The sequence below is a fragment of the Lepidochelys kempii genome, chromosome 20, assembly GCF_965140265.1.
Source record: "Lepidochelys kempii isolate rLepKem1 chromosome 20, rLepKem1.hap2, whole genome shotgun sequence".
In the NCBI taxonomy this organism is placed as follows: domain Eukaryota; kingdom Metazoa; phylum Chordata; order Testudines; family Cheloniidae; genus Lepidochelys; species Lepidochelys kempii.
In genome coordinates this window covers 8,664,778-8,682,802 of record NC_133275.1, presented here as the reverse complement: position 1 = coordinate 8,682,802, position 18,025 = coordinate 8,664,778, and the positions used below count along the sequence as shown (strand labels likewise).

Here is an 18,025-nt window from a genome sequence, read left to right as displayed (position 1 = left end):
AAATGTTTCACAAGGTATCTTTCTGCTGTTTAACATCACTGTTATACCTCTGCAGAACAGGAAGATGCTATCCCCAAGAACCATCAAAGAACCAAACTCTGAGATGAAGAATTCCCAGGTTGGGATGAAGAGTCCAACCGGAATCCTGAGACAGCAAGTGGGGAGATGACAGAAGACTCAGTAACAGACGACAAACACGAATCAGGTAAGGGTACCACGCTTGACTTGGTCACTATGGGATAACTAAAATGACCCTGGGTTTGTCTTGTCTGATCTTGTTCAACACTCTCAAGATCAATGCTGTGGGAGGATATGCATGGAGAAGGGGCCTTTGTCCAAGGAATTAGGAAAGGAGTCCGCTGGGAAGAGAGGACCCAGCCCTCCTCTTGAGTTGAATTTCTTGTACTTCCTGTTGGTGGGGGCAGTAAACAAGTCCATCTCTGGAAACTCCAGGGTCAGAAAAATGCAATTATGGGTCCACAAGTCCAGCTCCCAATCATTATCTAGGGAGAAGTGACAGCTGAGATTGTCAGCCATGGTGTTTTATATCCCTGGAAGGCGAGACTGAAATAAGGACGTGATTGGTTATACATCAGTTCTATAGCTTCTACAGCACAGAGAAATGGGGGATCTTGCACCCCTTCCCTCCTGACAATTGATGTAGAACATGCTGGCTATGCTGTCTGTCATGACTTTGTAGCTATTTCATTCCATTAATCAAAGGCAAATCCATCTGCCCTCAGCTCCAGGAGGTTCATGTGTACAAGAGAGACTTGGGTAAACAATTTGCCCTGAATGGTGAGAGTCCCTAAGTGTGCCCCTGCACCCCATCATGGATGCATCTAATGTTACGGTGATATGAGGCTGGATGAAAGAAAATTCTGTACAGACATTGGATGGCTCCTTCCACCTACTGAGTGAGTCCAGTACTCAGCAGGGGAAAGACACCAGATTGTGCTTAAAGAAAAGGAGTACTTGTGGCACCTTAGAGACTAACCAATTTATTTGAGCATAAGCTACAGCTCACTTCATCGGATGCATACTGTGGAAAATACAGAAGATGTTTTTATACACACAAACCATGAAAAAATGGGTGTTTATCACTACAAAAGGTTTTCTCTCCCCCCATCCTACTCTCCTGCTGGTAATAGATTATCTAAAGTGATCACTCTCCTTACAACGTGTATGATTTTTATCTTTGAAAACTCGTGGCGAACGGGGGAAGTCCCGGATGACTGGAAAAAGGCTAATGTAGTGCCAATCTTTAAAAAAGGGAAGAAGGAGGATCCTGGGAACTACAGGCCAGTAAGCCTCACTTCAGTCCCCGGAAAAATCATGGAGCAGGTCCTCAAAGAATCAATCCTGAAGCACTTACATGAGAGGAAAGTGATCAGGAACAGTCAGCATGGATTCACCAAGGGAAGGTCATACCTGACTAATCTAATCGCCTTCTATGATGAGATTACTGGTTCTGTGAATGAAGGGAAAGCAGTGGATGTATTGTATCTTGACTTTAGCAAAGCTTTTGACACGGTCTCCCATAGTATTCTTGTCAGCAAGTTAAGGAAGTATGGGCTGGATGAATGCACTATAAGGTGGGTAGAAAGTTGGCTAGATTGTCAGGCTCAACGGGTAGTGATCAATGGCTCCATGTCTAGTTGGCAGCCGGTGTCAAGTGGAGTGCCCCAGGGGTCGGTTTTGTTCAAGATCTTCATAAATGATCTGGAGGATGGTGTGGATTGCACACTCAGCAAATTTGCGGATGATAGTAAACTGGGAGGAGTGGTAGATACGCTGGAGGGCAGGGATAGGATACAGAGGGACCTAGACAAATTGGAGGATTGGGCCAAAAGAAATCTGATGAGGTTCAATAAGGATAAGTGCAGGGTCCTGCACTTAGGACGGAAGAACCCAATGCACAGTTACAGACTAGGGACCGAATGGCTAGGCTGCAGTTCTGCAGAAAAGGACCTAGGGGTGACAGTGGACGAGAAGCTGGATATGAGCCAGCAGTGTGCCCTTGTTGCCAAGAAGGCCAATGGCATTTTGGGATGTATAAGTAGGGGCATAGCGAGCAGATCGAGGGACGTGATCGTTCCCCTCTATTCGACATTGGTGAGGCCTCATCTGGAGTACTGTGTCCAGTTTTGGGCCCCACACTACAAGAAGGATGTGGAGAAATTGGAGAGAGTCCAGCGAAGGGCAACAAAAATGATTAGGGGTCTGGAACACATGACTTATGAGGAGAGGCTGAGGGAACTGGGATTGTTTAGTCTGCAGAAGAGAAGAATGAGGGGGGATTTGATAGCTGCTTTCAACTACCTGAGAGGTAGTTCCAGAGAGGATGGTTCTAGACTATGCTCAGTGGTGGACGAGGACAGGAGAAGGAGTAATGGTCTCAAGTTGCAGTGGGGGAGGTTTAGGTTGGATATTAGGAAAAACTTTTTCACTAGGAGGGTGGTGAAACACTAGAATGCGTTGCCTAGGGAGGTGGTGGAATCTCCTTCCTTTGAAGTTTTTAAGGTCAGGCTTGACAAAGCCCTGGCTGGGATGATTTAATTGGGTATGGGTCCTGCTTTTGAGCAGGGGGTTGGACTAGATGACCTCCTGAGGTCCCTTCCAACCCTGATATTCTATGATTCTATGATAATGAAGGTGGTCCATTTCCAGCACAAATCCAGGTTTTCTCCCCCCCGCCCCAACAAACCCACTCTTCTGTTGGTAATAGCTTATCTAAAGTGATCACTCTCCTTACAACGTGTATGATAATCAAGGTGGGCCATTTCCAGCACAAATCCAGGGTTTAACAAGAACGTCTGAGGAACGGGGGGGGGGGGGGGGGGGGAATAATGAACAAGGGGACATAGATTACTTTTTATAATGACTCAACCATTCCCAGTCTCTATTCAAGCCTAAGTTAATTGTATCTAATTTGCAAATTAATTCCAATTCAGCAGTCTCTCGTTGGAGTTTTGTTGAAGGATAGTCACTTTGAGATCAGAAATTGAGTGACCAGAGAGATTGAAGTGTTCTCCGACTGGTTTATGAATGTTATAATTCTTGACATCTGATTTGTGTCCATTTATTCTTTTTTGCTGGAAATGACCCACCTTGATTATCATACACATTGTAAGGAGAGTGATCACTTTAGATAAGCTATTACCAACAGGAGAGTGGGGTGCGGGGAGAGAAAACCTTTCGTAGTGGTAAACACCCATTTTTTCATGCTGTGTGTGTATAAAAAGATCTTGTGTACTTTCCACAGTATGCATCCGATGAAGTGAGCTGTAGCTCACGAAAGCTTATGCTCAAATAAATTGGTTAGTCTCTAAGGTGCCACAAGTACTCCTTTTCTTTTTGCCAATACAGACTAACACGGCTGTTACTCTGAAACCTGTCGATTGTGCTTGTTCAGGCTATAAATTATCCTGAGCCATCCCTGGACACAGCAAAGATGTAACCTGGCATGTTATGTTACAAAGGTACAAGCTGCATGTGTTCTGGCAGTTGGAAGCAACTGTCTTCCCAGTGGTCACCATGAGAAAGGCACGAGGCTCTTGAAAACCGTTAATCGGTGGCACAAAGATTCCAATATGGCCACTGAGAAGAGCCATTAAGCACAGAAGATGGCATCCAATGCTGGTCATACCAATGAGAAGGGACACGGATTTGTCTTGCCCCAAGATCCTCTCTTTCCGTAAAGGTGTCAGGTCCTTGCACAAAGATTTAGGAAAATGAAAAGAGGTCCTCATTATTGTCTACAGGATGAGCTCCGCTTTGCTCAGAAAGCACTGGAGAAGCAGGTGGCACCAGGGAAAGATCTAATCCTGGTGACCCTGTTGATATCAGTATGAACAGGCACTCGGTACCCATTGACAGGGGAGACTTCGGCTCTTCTGAGACAAACAAGTCTCTTGAATACCTAAATTCCTGTTTCAGAGTAGCAGCCATGTTAGTCTGTATCCGCAAAAAGAAAAGGAGGACTTGTGGCACCTTAGAGACTAAAATTTATTTGAGCACAAGCTTTCGTGAGCTACAGCTCACTTCATCGGATGCATTCAGTGGAAAATACAGTGGGGAGATTTATATACACAGAGAACATGAAACAATGGGTGTTACCATACACACTGTAACGAGAGTGATCAGGTAAGGTGAGCTACCAGTGGGGGAGAGGGGGGGACCTTTTGTAGTGATAACCAAGGTGGGCCATTTCCAGCAGCTGACAAGAATGCCCGAGGAACAGCGGCGGGGTGGAGGGGGTAGTTTTACTTTGTGTAATGACCCATCCACTCCCAGTCTTTATTCAAGCCTAAGTTAATTGTATCCAGTTTGGAAATTAATTCCAATTCAGCAGTCTCTCGTTGGAGTCTGTTTTTGAAGTTTTTTTGTAGAAGAACTGTCACTTTGGTTACTTGATTACAGACCTAAAAGAGACTGAAGTCTTCTCCGACTGGTTTTTGAATGTTATAATTCTTGACATCTGATTTGTGTCCATTTATTCTTTTACATAGAGGTTGTCTGGTTTGGCCAATGTACATAGCAGAGGGGCATTGCTGGCACATGATGGCATATATCACATTGGTAGATGTGCAGGTGAAGGAGCCTCTGATAGTGTGGCTGATGTGATTAGGCCCTATGATGGTGTCCCCTGAACAGATATGTGGACACAGTTGGCAACAGGCTTTGTTGCAAGTATAGGTTCTTGGGTTAGTGGTTCTGTTGCATGGTATGTGGTTGCTGGTGAGCATTTGCTTCAGGTTGGGGGGCTGTCTGTAGACAAGGATTGGCCTGTCTCCCAAGATCTGTGAGAGTGATGGGTCGTCCTACAGGATAGGTTGTAGATCCTTGATGATGCGTTGGAGAGGTTTTAGTTGGGGGCTGAAGGTGATGGCTAGTGGCGATCTGTTGTTTTCTTTGTTGGGCCTGTCCTGTAGTAGGTGACTTCTGGGTACTCTTCTGGCTCTGTCAATCTGTTTCTTCACTTCCCCAGGTGGGTATTGTAGTTGTAAGAACGCTTGATAGAGATCTTGTAGGTGTTTGTCTCTGTCTGAGGGGTTGGAGCAAATGCAGTTGTATCGTAGAGCTTGGCTGTAGACGATGGATCATGTGGTGTGGTCTGGATGAAAGCTGGAGGCATGTAGGTAGGAACAGCGGTCAGTAGGTTTCCGGTATAGGGTGGTGTTTATGTGACCATTGCTTATTAGCACCGTAGTGTCCAGGAAGTGGATCTCTTGTGTGGACTGGTCCAGGCTGAGGTTGATGGTGGGATGGAAATTGTTGAAATCATGGTGGAATTCCTCAAGGGCTTCTTTTCCACGGGTCCAGATGATGAAGATGTCATCAATATACCGTAAGTAAAGTAGGGGCATTAGGGGACGAGAGCTGAGGAAGCGTTGTTCTAAGTCAGCCATAAAAACGTTGGCATACTCTGGGGCCATGCGGGTACCCATAGTAGTGCCGCTGATTTGAAGGTATACGTTATCCCCAAATGTGAAATAGTTATGGGTGAGGACAAAGTCACAAAGTTCAGCCACCAGGTTTGCAGTGACATTATTGGACACAAATCAGACGTCAAGAATTATAACATTCAAAAACCAGTCGGAGAACATTTCAATCTGTTTAGTCACTCGATTACAGACCTAAAAGTGGCAATTCTTCAACAAAAAAAACTTCAAAAACAGACTCCAACGAGAGACTGCTGAATTGGAATTAATTTGCAAGCTGGATACAATTAACTTAGGCTTGAATAAAGACTGGGAGTGGATGGGTCATTACACAAAGTAAAATTATTCCCCCCCCAGCTGTTCCTCGGACGTTCTTGTCAACTGCTGGAAATGGCCCACCTTGATTATCAGTACAAAAGCCGCCCCGCCCCGCCCGGTAATAGCTCACCTTACCTGATCACTCTCGTTACAATGTGTATGGTAACACCCATTGTTCCATGTTCTGTGTATATAAATCTCCCCACTGTATTTTCCACTGAATGCATCCGATGAAGTGAGCTGTAGCTCACGAAAGCTTATGCTCCAATAAATTGGTTAGTCTCTAATGTGCCACAAGTCCTCCTTTTCTTTTTGCTAAATTCCTGTGTTATCAGGTGGATTTGTGCTGAGAATGAGGGATGTTCAACAGTCTGTACTAGGTTGAGACCTGCTTTGATGGGTCCTGTCTAGCAAAAGTCATTGGTACCAAAGATGACAACTCCTTTGGAAGTACCAAGGGACTCTGGATCACTTGTCTAGAAACCGAAGGCAGCACCGGATGGCCTGTCAGTACAGCCCTTCTGGAAGCAGAGAATTTAGAGTCTCTGCTGATGGATTTATGCTTAGGTGGTACTGAGTATAGCTTTGATAACAAGGTATGGTTGTTACTGTGGCTCTTTGAAGGGCTTGGAGTCTTAGAAGACCTCCCAGTATTACAGGAGCCTGGAGCCTCAGCAGTATCCAGTCCAGGACCTGAGATCTCTGACAGTTAATTTCTGAAGAGACTGGGGCTTTTTTTGAAATAGGCTCTTCATGAGGAGAACTAGAACTCCTCTTTTTAAGTGCCTATTTGGTACCCTCCAACATTTTTCCCTGAGAAGTTGGGGGGAAAACTGGTGCAGAAGCTGATGAGGCACTATGCTCACGCAAAGGCTGATGTACAGGGGAGTATCGTGGCCTGGATCTGAAGATGGGAGTGCTCCATCGTAGAGAAGCTTGAATCTAATCTCCTGTTTTTTTCTAGCTTTGATCTTAAAGGTTGAGTAGGTATTGTGCTTTTGAGGGATATGAATGTACCCCAGACAGTAATTGTACTGGTAATGTCCAACACTGAGTGGGACAGATTCCTGAGATGTGAGACTACTTGAATCCCAGAGATCCTGGCATACTCCGGTGACAAAGCAAAAACCTCCACAGGGAACCCCTCAGGTGGGGAGAAGGAGAAGCATTGAAAAAAGCTCACCTCAAATGAAGCAAAGACATTATAAAATATAACTTGTAGAAGTGAATAATTCCACTAAATTAAAAATTAGATGATCCTAAAGCAAACTTCGAGCAACACTAGAAGTAAGCATGCTAGACACTGTCTCAGGCTGTGGGTGGCTTGCCACACAGCTCTACTCATAGTTGGGACAGAGAACAAGGATGTCTGGAGTTCATGCATGGGCTTAACAGGCACTGCTACTGAAAACCTCTAATCAAAGATGCAAGGGGTGCATGCACACCTGAAGTGGAGTGCCTATAGGGACACTACTCAAAAAAGAAAAAAAAGTTACCAGCTCAGTCTGTTCAAGCTGGCATAGCAACTACAGTTCATGCTAACACTGCAACGTGGAAGATTTGCTTTTGAAAAATTTAGTGTACCATTCTGGTATATTTTTGTACTTCAATTTATTTTACTTTTAAAAGTTTAAGGTGTAGGTTATGCTAGACCATTATGAAAAAGTTTCAGGTACGAGTTCAAAACAGAAAAGCACTCTAACAAAGCAGTTTCTTTACCTGCAGTTTCCGTGCCATAGCTACCACCTCATGATCAGCAGGGTTGTATTTGTAACAATTGGAAAACATCAATCGGACATCTGCTGCAAATTCCTGAGCATCTCTGTATTCCCGGTTCTCCAGTTTAGACTAGAAGGGAAAACAAAACTCCACTATCAACAGAGCAAACAAAACAACTTACTGAATGGACAAGAAATATCTTGGATCTATGGCATCCATAGAGTTCTGGGCTTCCACCTAATCTCCATCTATATCTAACCTTTGCCAAATGGAGCATTGCTTTGGAAACTTGCCAGAAACCTGAGATCTGCATGTGATTTACATAAAATGGAGCAGATTACAGCCATCCTGAACTATAACATGGAGGTGCATCCAAAAGACGACTACAGAAATAGCATACAATGCAGCTAAACTGCTGAGACCAAAATGGAACATTGTATGCCGAAGCTGGTATTCCTTCACAGAACATCCCTCCATAATAACGGGCAGCTGCAAGCTACATGGGAGGACACGACTGCCCACATGTGACAGACACTTTCACTGCCTACCAATTCAACGGACAGTATGAAGGAACTAATTCACTAGATTACTGGTCCCCATCATTACCAATCATGGTGCAAGGTTTTGTTTGAACAATAATATGCTAAAACTTCACACACGCATCTGAAATGATTTTTTAAACAAACAAGTTTTTAATCTTTGTATCACTTTCTTATAAGAGAAATCACAAACTGTCAGTAGCAGTTAAAGACATCGCACAAGTGGGCTCAGTCCAGCATAGCAGTGACAGTTTGAGGAATTGGGACCACAGGACAGTCCCTCCTTCAGGTCAGCAGGAACTTGGAAGCATTCAAGAAAGCAATATGCTTGGCATTTTTCTGTCAGACACAGGGAACCACATCCAACTGGCTGTGGCAACATAGGATTTTTGAGAGAGTAGTGTGGGAATAAATCCCCCAAGGATCTAAGGATGAATCTTATCCCCACCCCCGGGGAAAAGATAGAGCTTGATTAAAGAAACAAAGCAGTTGAACTGTGCAGGCTTAAGTCAGTCCAGAGTGAGACTATCTGCCATTACAAAAACACAAGCCTTAAAATAAACTCCCTGCACAGCAACTTCATTTTATTATTAAGTGAATGTAGTGGTGTGAAGCCCTGATGTGTGCAGATCTCAATTTATAGACAGTTGTCCACACCATCTCATTATATACCTCAATTTTTGTCTGAAGGAGCCAGAGGTGAGGATAGTTCTGTCTCCATGGCTCATTCAATCCTTTGCCTCTCTGCTGTGCCTGCCAACAACAAGGCCAAAAGTGATGGTGTTTTTTTGAGAGGTGGATACCTGACCATCAGCAACTGGAACAAGATCCACCAATGCATTTCATATAAACATAAAACAGTTGTCATGGGCAATGATTTTTGCTCACAACCAACTTGAACTAAATTTCAACCAGTGACCTGGAATAAAGAACTTTGTTATCCCATTACCAATGCTTCAGACATCCAGATCCTCTCTGTACTTGTGGTTTTCCAAAACTTCCTAGCTGGTTTTTTTGTTAGATTTGGAGAATACTACAGAATGCTCAAAGTTGTTATACATATTCAGAAAAAGGGGCAATGGTACCAGATCAATCTTCAGCACAGGTTTTAATTATTTAATTGAAGGAAAAACAATAATCCTTCATTCACTTCATACAAGCCAAGTTCCCAGTGTAATCTCAATATGGGTTTGGGGGAGAGAGAAATTTGTCTCTTTCTTCTGCTTAACGTATTTTAAAAAAGAAGCCTGAGTTGCGTGAATATTGATACAACCAAAGAATTCTGCAGTTTAAAGCTATATATCCATGAAGAAGTTATAAAATGACAGTGCTCCCAACAATGAATTGACATTTTCAGCAGAGACATGGACTGCTTTGCAATTACTTCTCTTGGATAAGCAACTCTCAAATACTCCATGAGAGGGAGCTAGTTGTGTCCTCTCAGCAGAAGGCTTTGATTTAGATGCTCTGGAAACATGGTCCTTTATATTAAGCAGAACATTTCCTTTAAAAGAAAAGGAGTACTTGTGGCATCTTAGAGACTAACCAATTTATCTGAGCATAAGCTTTCGTGAGCTACAGCTCACTTCATCGGATGCATAAAGTGGAAAATGCAGTCTGCTCAGATAAATTGGTTACATTTTCCACTTTATGCATCCGATGAAGTGAGCTGTAGCTCACGAAAGCTTATGCTCAGATAAATTGGTTAGTCTCTAAAGTGCCACAAGTACTCCTTTTCTTTTTGCGAATACAGACTAACACGGCTGCTACTCTGAAACATTTCCTTTAAAGGTGAACAGCCAATGTGGTGTTTTTTTGTTTGTTTTTGTTTTAAAGAAAATTCCCCTACTACAGCAACCTGTACTGACTGATTGAGCCCATTATCTTGGCTAAGGGTATTCAGTGTAGACTGCCATAGTAGAGGACATTTACTTTTAAAAAATGCACAGGCAGTTTTTTTAATTTTTTTTTTTTTTTTGAAGCCCCATTCTGGAAAGAGGACTGTCTTCTTTTCAGGACCTGTCACTTAAAGAGTAGCACACTATGGACAGATCAGAGACTCCACCTACCAGAATTCTCAGGTTACACAGAGCGAATGGTTATTTGATTTCAGACAGAGTCCCAGAGAAGAGTCCTTTCTTTTGCAACACACACTTTTTTGGTGGATATCTACAACACACCATGTTAAGCGTGCAGCTGCACACATATGCCCACATACATGAGTTGGCATGTAAAACAGACTGCATTTCCCCAGGGAAGTTATTCCTCCTGCACAGTCTATTTTTTTTTTTGGCTATGTGAAACTGAGCTTACTTTGATTGTGCTCAGATCCATGGGATGTTTAATGATATCACAATAATCATGCAGTCCCAGTGCTTCCACGTCCACAGGTTTGTAGAAGGGCCATGCGTAGGCAGCATGCTTCTTGGCAAACATCTCTTTGATGATGCCACTGCAATACTTTAACTGCTCAGACACTTTGTTACTGTTACTCTTTTCTACCACATGCTGCTGAGAGTCCGGAACATCCTTCTTTGGAGGTTTCACTGGCCGGCTGCTTTCCCTTCGTGGACCCATCTTGGCAGACTTGGGTTCAGTGGGCAGCGAGGAGGATTCGTGAATTGGGTCTATTGTTGTTGGTGTTGTGGTGTCTGCTTTCCTCTTCACTCCTTTTTTTGTCTGTAAAACAAAAAATACAACAGCATTATAATATTTTATTTAGTCTTGTGCTCTTTTGTTACTATTGTATTCACAGGATCCACCTCTGGTTGTATATTAAAGTCTAACCACTAAATACTCAGATGAGATGGAACTAAAAAGTTAAAAAGCTTTCTATAAATATGCATGCTGGAAGCAGTTTGTACTGAGCCCTCTCGAAAATGCGTAACTACAAATTATCTTTATTATATTAGCAAAGGTCAAGAGGATGGTTAAATGAGAATTCAAAACCTTTTACTTAAGAACCACGTTAGCATCAAGTAAACCGCTTAGGATTCATTTCTACAGCTTGTGTAGTGTTTACAGAAGTCCAGATCTTGGATTATTTTGGCTGAGTTGCTGGATGGGATTTTCAAAAGTACCTAAGGCAATCAGGTGACCAACTCCCACTGAAGGTTCATATAACTTGGGTACCTAACTCTGCCAAGAACTTTTGTAAGTGGCACCTGACATCCACAGCAGAACCATGTCTCAGGAGAAAGGAAGTGGCAATCTTACTGATGCAATGATATAAAAGGCATTACTCAAAATAAGAAATATTAGTTAGCAGGATCTGATCTGCTGAAGATGTATGCCAAAATTTTCAAAAGCAACTAGTGATTCTGGGTACCCAACTTGAGAGACGATAAAGGAGCCTGATTTTAATGGGTGGGGACTCAGCTCTTTTTGAAGAGTAAATTTAAATAATGTTCTGTTGCGCATCCAAAAATTGAGGCACCCAAAATTACTAGTCACTTTTGGCTAGCTTAGCCACAGTGACATAGCTTTTCAAGCCAGATAGCTTTCTTTTCCTTGCAAAGCCTAAAAAAACCCAACACTATTAACCCCAGTACACAAGGGTACTGGCTAAATGTTTAGTAGAAATTCTGATGGGCAAATACTGTTCTACTCAATTACTTTGCTATGGTCAACAATCTATGGAAAACAGATTCTACTTTTAATTGATAAGGACAAGTGAGGCAGAGTCTTCGTGTTAAAGAAGAGGACTGGGAATCAGAACTCCTGGACCCTAATCATCATTCTATGATTCTGCCCTTGACCTGCTGGATGACCTTGGACAAGTCAGTCAGGTGGGATTTTCAAAGGCAAATAAGGAGTTAGGAGCCTAACTCTCCTAAATGCTCTTGAAAATCCCACCCTTCACTTCTGTGTGCCTCAATCAGTAAAAATCTGTAAAGCAATTTTAAACCCTAAGATGAAATGGACTTCCCAGTGAATGTTTTAAAATAGTCATCCAATAAAATCATCTCTTCTAGAGAGGAAATTGAACACAAAGAATCCTGACTCACTAACTCCACAGAGTCCTTATTTACTCACCTTCACAGGCTGTGCAGTTGTTGGGATAACAGGTGGGTGTGCTTGAATGGGCTGGGGAGCGGGGGTTGGGGGAACAGGAGGTGGGGGAGGAGGGGGAGGAGGTGCAGGTGGTTGAGGAGGCACCACTGTCATTACTGGCGTCTGGACAATAAGGTCAGGGGTCACAGAAGGAAAGGAATGAGTTGTTTGCACAGACTGAAGATTCTGTTGTGGGGCCTGCGTCTGAGATGGGGATGATGCTTGAGTTACGTTTTGTACCGTAGATGCTCCTGGCTTGGGTGTAACTGTCAAAAAATGAAGGAATAAAGAAGGGCCACACTTAATGCTTCAAACTTACTCATTATGATCAGGCAACATATGCATATTTCATAACGATCATTATTATTTTTTAAATAGTTGCGCTTGGGTAACAATACTTTAGCACATCCTTCCCTGAGTAATCAAATTCAGGGTAGATACTAATCAAATTTTTCATAGTCCATTTTAAGTAGAATCAGGTCAAAAGACACATTGCCCTAAAAGGGGTCCCTGTCAGAGCCTGGGGAGAAAGGGTGAGAGAGTCTACTCTCCTTCCCCTGCCTGCTTATCTTTTTCTGGCCATTTGCATGACTATACTTCACAATTACCAGGCTTGTGGTACTGCAGTGGGCAGAACTTCCTTCAAAATCAGTCAATACCCATCAATTAACAACAGGGGTTGCTATTCAGTGGAAATAAGCAGTCACCTCAACACATCTGCAATACTCAGAGAAAGATCATCAGTCTTGCTGGCTAGCAGGAACTCCCATGAGGCAACTTTTAACGTGAAATGCAAAAAGAACGGCAGATATCTGTGCAAAAGCCAGGTACCTGGGAACATAGGGTTTCCACATTAAAGGATGGGAAAGGCATTTTGAAAGTCATGCCTGTAAGTAATTGAGGAATTCCACCATATTTGGTGGCACCTTAAAGACTAACAGATTTATCTGGGCATAAGCTTTCGTGGGTAAAAAACCCACTTCTTCTGGGTTTTTTACCCACGAAAGCTTATGCCCAAATAATTAGTCTTTGAGGTCCCACCGAACTCCTCGTTGTTTTTGTGGATACAGACTAACATGGCTACCCCTCTGATACTTGGTACCATACCTGGTGTCAACCAGAAGCATTGCCTCCTTCTGACAGTGCTTGCAAGGTGAGGTTTGCCAGCACACTAATCTCATGTCTTTCTCAGAAGTACTGCTAGGAGGCAGTACTTCTGAGAAAGATACCCACCCACTGCAGGCCAGCAGGCATTACAGGAGTACCCTCCTGGAAGACATCACATATTTTTCATTGTGTCTGTTAGCAACAGTTCTATTTTTATATATGCAAATTCCAGGAAAAGGAGCACCTATCATTCTAGACAGGGACTTCCTGACATTTTAACTTACATACTATTTTGGGAACATCCATTTGCCCAATCACTAACAAAACCTACTCATGAGCAAAAAATGACTGATTTTTAGCTTGCAGAAGTTCTAACTAGTTTAGCAACCTGAAATTAAGAGGTCACAGTGTAGGCCAGCAAATACAGTAGAACCTCAGAGTTATGAACACACCAGTCACCCACACACCCCATTTGGAATTGGAAGCACCCAATCAGGCAGTGGCAGAGACCAAAAAAGGGCAAATACAGTAAAGCACTTTGTGTTAAATGTAAACTACTAAAAAAGGGAAAGTTTAAAAAAAAAGATTTGACAAAAGGTAAGGAAACTGTTCCTCTGTTTCTTTCATTTAAAAACAGCATTTTTCTTCTGCATAATAAAGTTTCAAAGCTGTATTAACTCAATGTTCATTTGTAAACTTTTGAAAGAACCACCAACATACTTTGTTCAGAGTTCCGAACCACCTCCATTCCCGAGGTGTTCAGAACTCTGAAGTTCTACTGTATCTATATTTTGGCTGCCATTTCCCAGTATTGCTCTTTCAACAAGGCACTGGAAAGTCTTTAGCAGGACATGCAGCAGCATAAGCAGGGCTACGTGCATGACTTCAGTAAGCAGGGATGTGTCCACAGACTCAATTTATTGAGGAAAAAAGCTGTGGCCAAATTTAGTCACTTATAAATGATAGCTACAATTCCAACATAAAAGTGTGGCATTGTGTAACAGTTAAGATGTCTCAAGTAGAACCACCACTAACCAAACCATTCTTCTTATTGGATGCAGAGCTTGGCAAGCCAATTTACAGTAGCTTCATCACTGAAACACAAAACCCTCAGACTAAAAAGCTAGGAAATCCAGATACATATGGAGTATGATCCCCTTGGCAATTTATATAGAACATGCATGCTATATTGTCCATAAGGATCTTGATGGCATTGTTCTTGATTAAAGGGAGAAAGTACTTGCATGCATTTTGGACTGCCCTTAGCTCCAATAAGTTTATGTGCAGGCTAGGCTCCGCTGGGGACAAGTCGCCTTGGATCGTATTGTTGCGTAGATGTGCCCCCCCACCAACCGGGGAAACGTCTGTCGTGATTGTCATGGTTGGCGCTTTTTGTTGGAAAGGAACTCCTGAGCAGATGTTTTGTGGTTGTGTCCACCATGTTAGCAAGTCTTTTACCCTGTGTGGCACTGTGAGGCATCTGTTGAGAGTGTGTCTGGGCTGTATATACACTGGTCAAAGCCAGGCCTGTAAGCATCTCATGTGGAGTCTGGCACGTTTTACAACAAACATTATCACCAACATGTGCCCCAACAGTTGTAAGCATGTTCCGGCAGATGTTTGTGGGCTGTTCATCACAGTTGAACTTAGATCAACTAGAGTGAGGAAGTGTTGTTGGGGTAACGCTGCTGTTGCTATGAGACAAGCAAGGTAGGCTTCTCTGAGCTCCAACCTTTAGACAGGAACCAGTGTGGACTTTTGTACATTTATGTGCAACCCTAGGTCTGTGAACAGGGTTATCGTGCTCTGTGTGGCGTGTATTGCTCCTTGATGCACTGGGGCCCTTATCAGGCAGTCTTCTAAGAATGGAAATATCATCACTCCTTGTCTGTGGAGGTGAGCTGCAATGACAATGAGAACCTCGAAAAAAAAACTCTTGGGGCAGTGGAAAGGCCAAAGGGTAGTACTCTGTATTGGAAATGCTGTTTCCCTAGGGTGAATCTCAGGAATCTTCTGAGTGTTAGATGAATGATAATATGGATGTCGAGGGCCAAGAGCCAGTCTTTCTCTAATGTCAGAATTATTGTGGTTAGAGTCACCATTCTGAAACATTGTGTTCTCACAAATTTGAGTTTTCATAAATCTAGGATGGGTTTCCACCTGCAAGTCTTTTTCTGAGTTAGAAAGTAATGGTAATAAAAACCTCGCCCTATGTTTTGATGGTATGGGTTCCATAGCACCTAATTGTATGAGGTGGTTTATTTCCTTTTACAAAGGTGCTCGTGAGAGGGGTCCCTGAAGAGGGACGGTGAAGAGGGGTGGGTAGGTGGGATAGAAATAAAGAGGATGGAGTAGTACTTCTGGATAATCCCTAAAACCCATTTGTCTCTCATGATGGTGTTCCAGACCGGGTAGCATGGTGACAGATCTCCAATTGGGCGGGTCACCATATCTGGTTTTGGAATCAGAGAGTGTGGAGGTCTCATGCCCTCGATCACACCTTCAAAATGATTGTCTGGAGGTGGATGGTTGAGACGTCGAAGGTTGATCTTGGTTCTGCCGATGTCTGTTCTGTTTTTGTTTATGCCGTTGGTCGTACTGTCTTTGTGGGTGGAAGTATGGCATAGACCAGAATCTCTGGTTGTAAAACCTGCTGTTTCTTTTTATTTGCAGGTACATAGATATCCAGGGTTTTTAAGGTCGTCCTTGAGTGTGTAGAGAGACATTGGTTTTGTCTGTGAATAATTTTTGATCTTCAAAGGGTAAGTCCTCAACAGTTGCTTGGACCTCCCTTGGGAACCTGGAAAGATGGAGCCAGGATGCACGGCGCATGACCACAGATGTAGCAATGGACTGTGCTGCTGTGTCTGCAGAGTCAAGAGAGGCCTGTTGAGCCATCCTGGCGATGAGACACCCCTCAGAAATGTTTGCCTTATATTGCTCTTTTTTGTCATCAGGTAAACTTTCAATAAATTCTGACATTTTAGCAAACAAATTGTGTGTGTATTTTGCCAGTAGGGCCGCACAATTGGCTGTGTGGAACTGGACTGTGGCAGAGGAGTAAGCTTTCCATCCGAAGAGATCTAGTCTTTTCCAATCCTTATCATATGGGGTCGTTCCGGACTGGTGTTGTTTTCCCCCTTGGTAGACCGTACCCACCACCAGAGTGTTTAGTGCGAGGTAGGTGAATAAAAACTTGGCCCCTTTTGCTGGCATGTAATACTTTTTATCAGACCTCTTACATGAGGGAGGGACTGTAGCAGGTATTCGCCAGATTATTTTTGCAGGCTCCCTGATAATCATGAATAGGCAGGGCTATCTTTGCTGCTGAGGATGCCTGGAGTATGTCCATGAGCTTGTGTTGAGTCTCTGGTAGTTATGCTAGTGAAATGTCCAGGGATTCAACTACCCTTTTGAAGAGGTCTTGAAAAGATATGAAATCATCCCCGGGGGGAAATCATTTTGTCCGGTGCCGAAGATGAGATGTGAGGGGGCAGCAAAGTGTCACCTTCAGTTGTGTCCTCAGGCTCCTCGGTCTCTTCCTCTTGTGTCTCTGAGGATGCTGGGACAGTTGGCGAAGGGGACCGTGCTGCTCTGGACCTAGACGGGCTAGGGGGCCTGAGGTTTTGGGCCCTATACATTACCCATGGATCCAAGTATGGCCAGCTGGGTGGGAATGGTATAGAGGGCAGTGCCCATGGTTGACCACAGCAGCTCTGCATGTCTGTAGATATTTGGTGATGAGAAGGTCCAGGTTTAGGTGAGAAGTGTATATTACTGCCTCATCCTCTTCTTCCTCATCACTGGAGACAGGAGGGGCTGATCCACAGGGAGTGGTTAACAGGCTTGGTCCCAGTCTAGATGGGGTAATGTCTGTACCCAGTAGAGGAGATTCAAGCATTGAGGCCACTATCAGATCTGCACGCCTCATGAATTGCTATGGAACCATGATGCTCGGTGCCGCGGATGGCATCGTGCACTGACGAGGAATAAGAGTTGAAGCTGTTGGTGCCGATGACTTACAACTGTGCTGCACAGGTACAGCAGGTGGCGCCATTGTACTACTCAGTGCAGAGGTTTTCTTCTGCTGCATAGGTGCCGAGCAGGGAGGCTCGACTTTACAGTGTGAACCTCCATTAAAGCTTGCCCTCATAGGGTCTTTAGCTCCTTGGGAAGTCTCAGTACCAGACATTCCCGGTGCCTCATGGTCCAGCGCTCTTGGTGCTGTCAGTACCGGGGCAGATTTTTCATTTTAGGCAATTCTCGGTGTGGGGATGAGTGTGGCCGCTTTTTGATATTCTTTCTAGAAGCAGGCTCCTTAGCAGCCGCTGTTGAAGCAGATCCCCTGTCAGACGCTGCCGCTGGCGACCGCTGGCCAGGAGGCATCCTGGAGTCAGGGTCGGAGGCCAGTCTGAGTGATTTCTTCATCATAAGGAGCTTCAACTGGAGATCCCTGGCCTTCCTTGTCCAGGCTGTCAGTTTTCTGCAGCACAGACACTTTTGGGTAATGTGTGTCTTGCCAAGGCAGCGGACACACTGTGTGGGGCCATCAGAGACCAGTATGGAAAGCCTGCAGATCAGGCAGAGTTTAAAGCAGGTGCACTGGGCATGCCTGGGAGAACAAGTCCTTGGAAAGAAAAACAGGGTTTATCCCTGTTCTTTCTCCATTTTTTTTTTTTAAGGTAATATCTAAGTATCTGACAGGGAGGCAGGGGTAAAAGAGGAAAGGGGAAAAATATATAGTTTTTAAAAAAAGAAAATTGAAGTAAAATATTAAAGGGCAAGGGGATAGGGTAGCTAACTACAACTAAGCGAACATTATCAGGAACAACTATGAACTATTAA

At 43.7% G+C, this 18,025-nt stretch overlaps 1 protein-coding gene across 21 annotated transcripts in view; it reads right to left on the bottom strand.

Annotated features, from left to right (window-relative positions):
* Positions 1–18,025, bottom strand: part of BRD4 (bromodomain containing 4) — a 228,353-nt gene that overhangs the window by 62,617 nt on the left and 147,711 nt on the right. For 18 of the 21 annotated variants that reach the window (XM_073319258.1, XM_073319263.1, XM_073319261.1 and 15 more), the window contains 4 exons: positions 12,056–12,339; positions 10,334–10,699; positions 8,693–8,773; positions 7,482–7,610 (listed from right to left, as the gene is read on the bottom strand). In XM_073319258.1, the coding sequence (XP_073175359.1) occupies positions 7,482–7,610; positions 8,693–8,773; positions 10,334–10,699; positions 12,056–12,339 (860 nt within the window). The remainder of the gene's footprint in view (positions 1–7,481; positions 7,611–8,692; positions 8,774–10,333; positions 10,700–12,055; positions 12,340–18,025) is intronic. The other 3 variants (XM_073319268.1, XM_073319269.1, XM_073319272.1) reach the window with 2 other exon arrangements.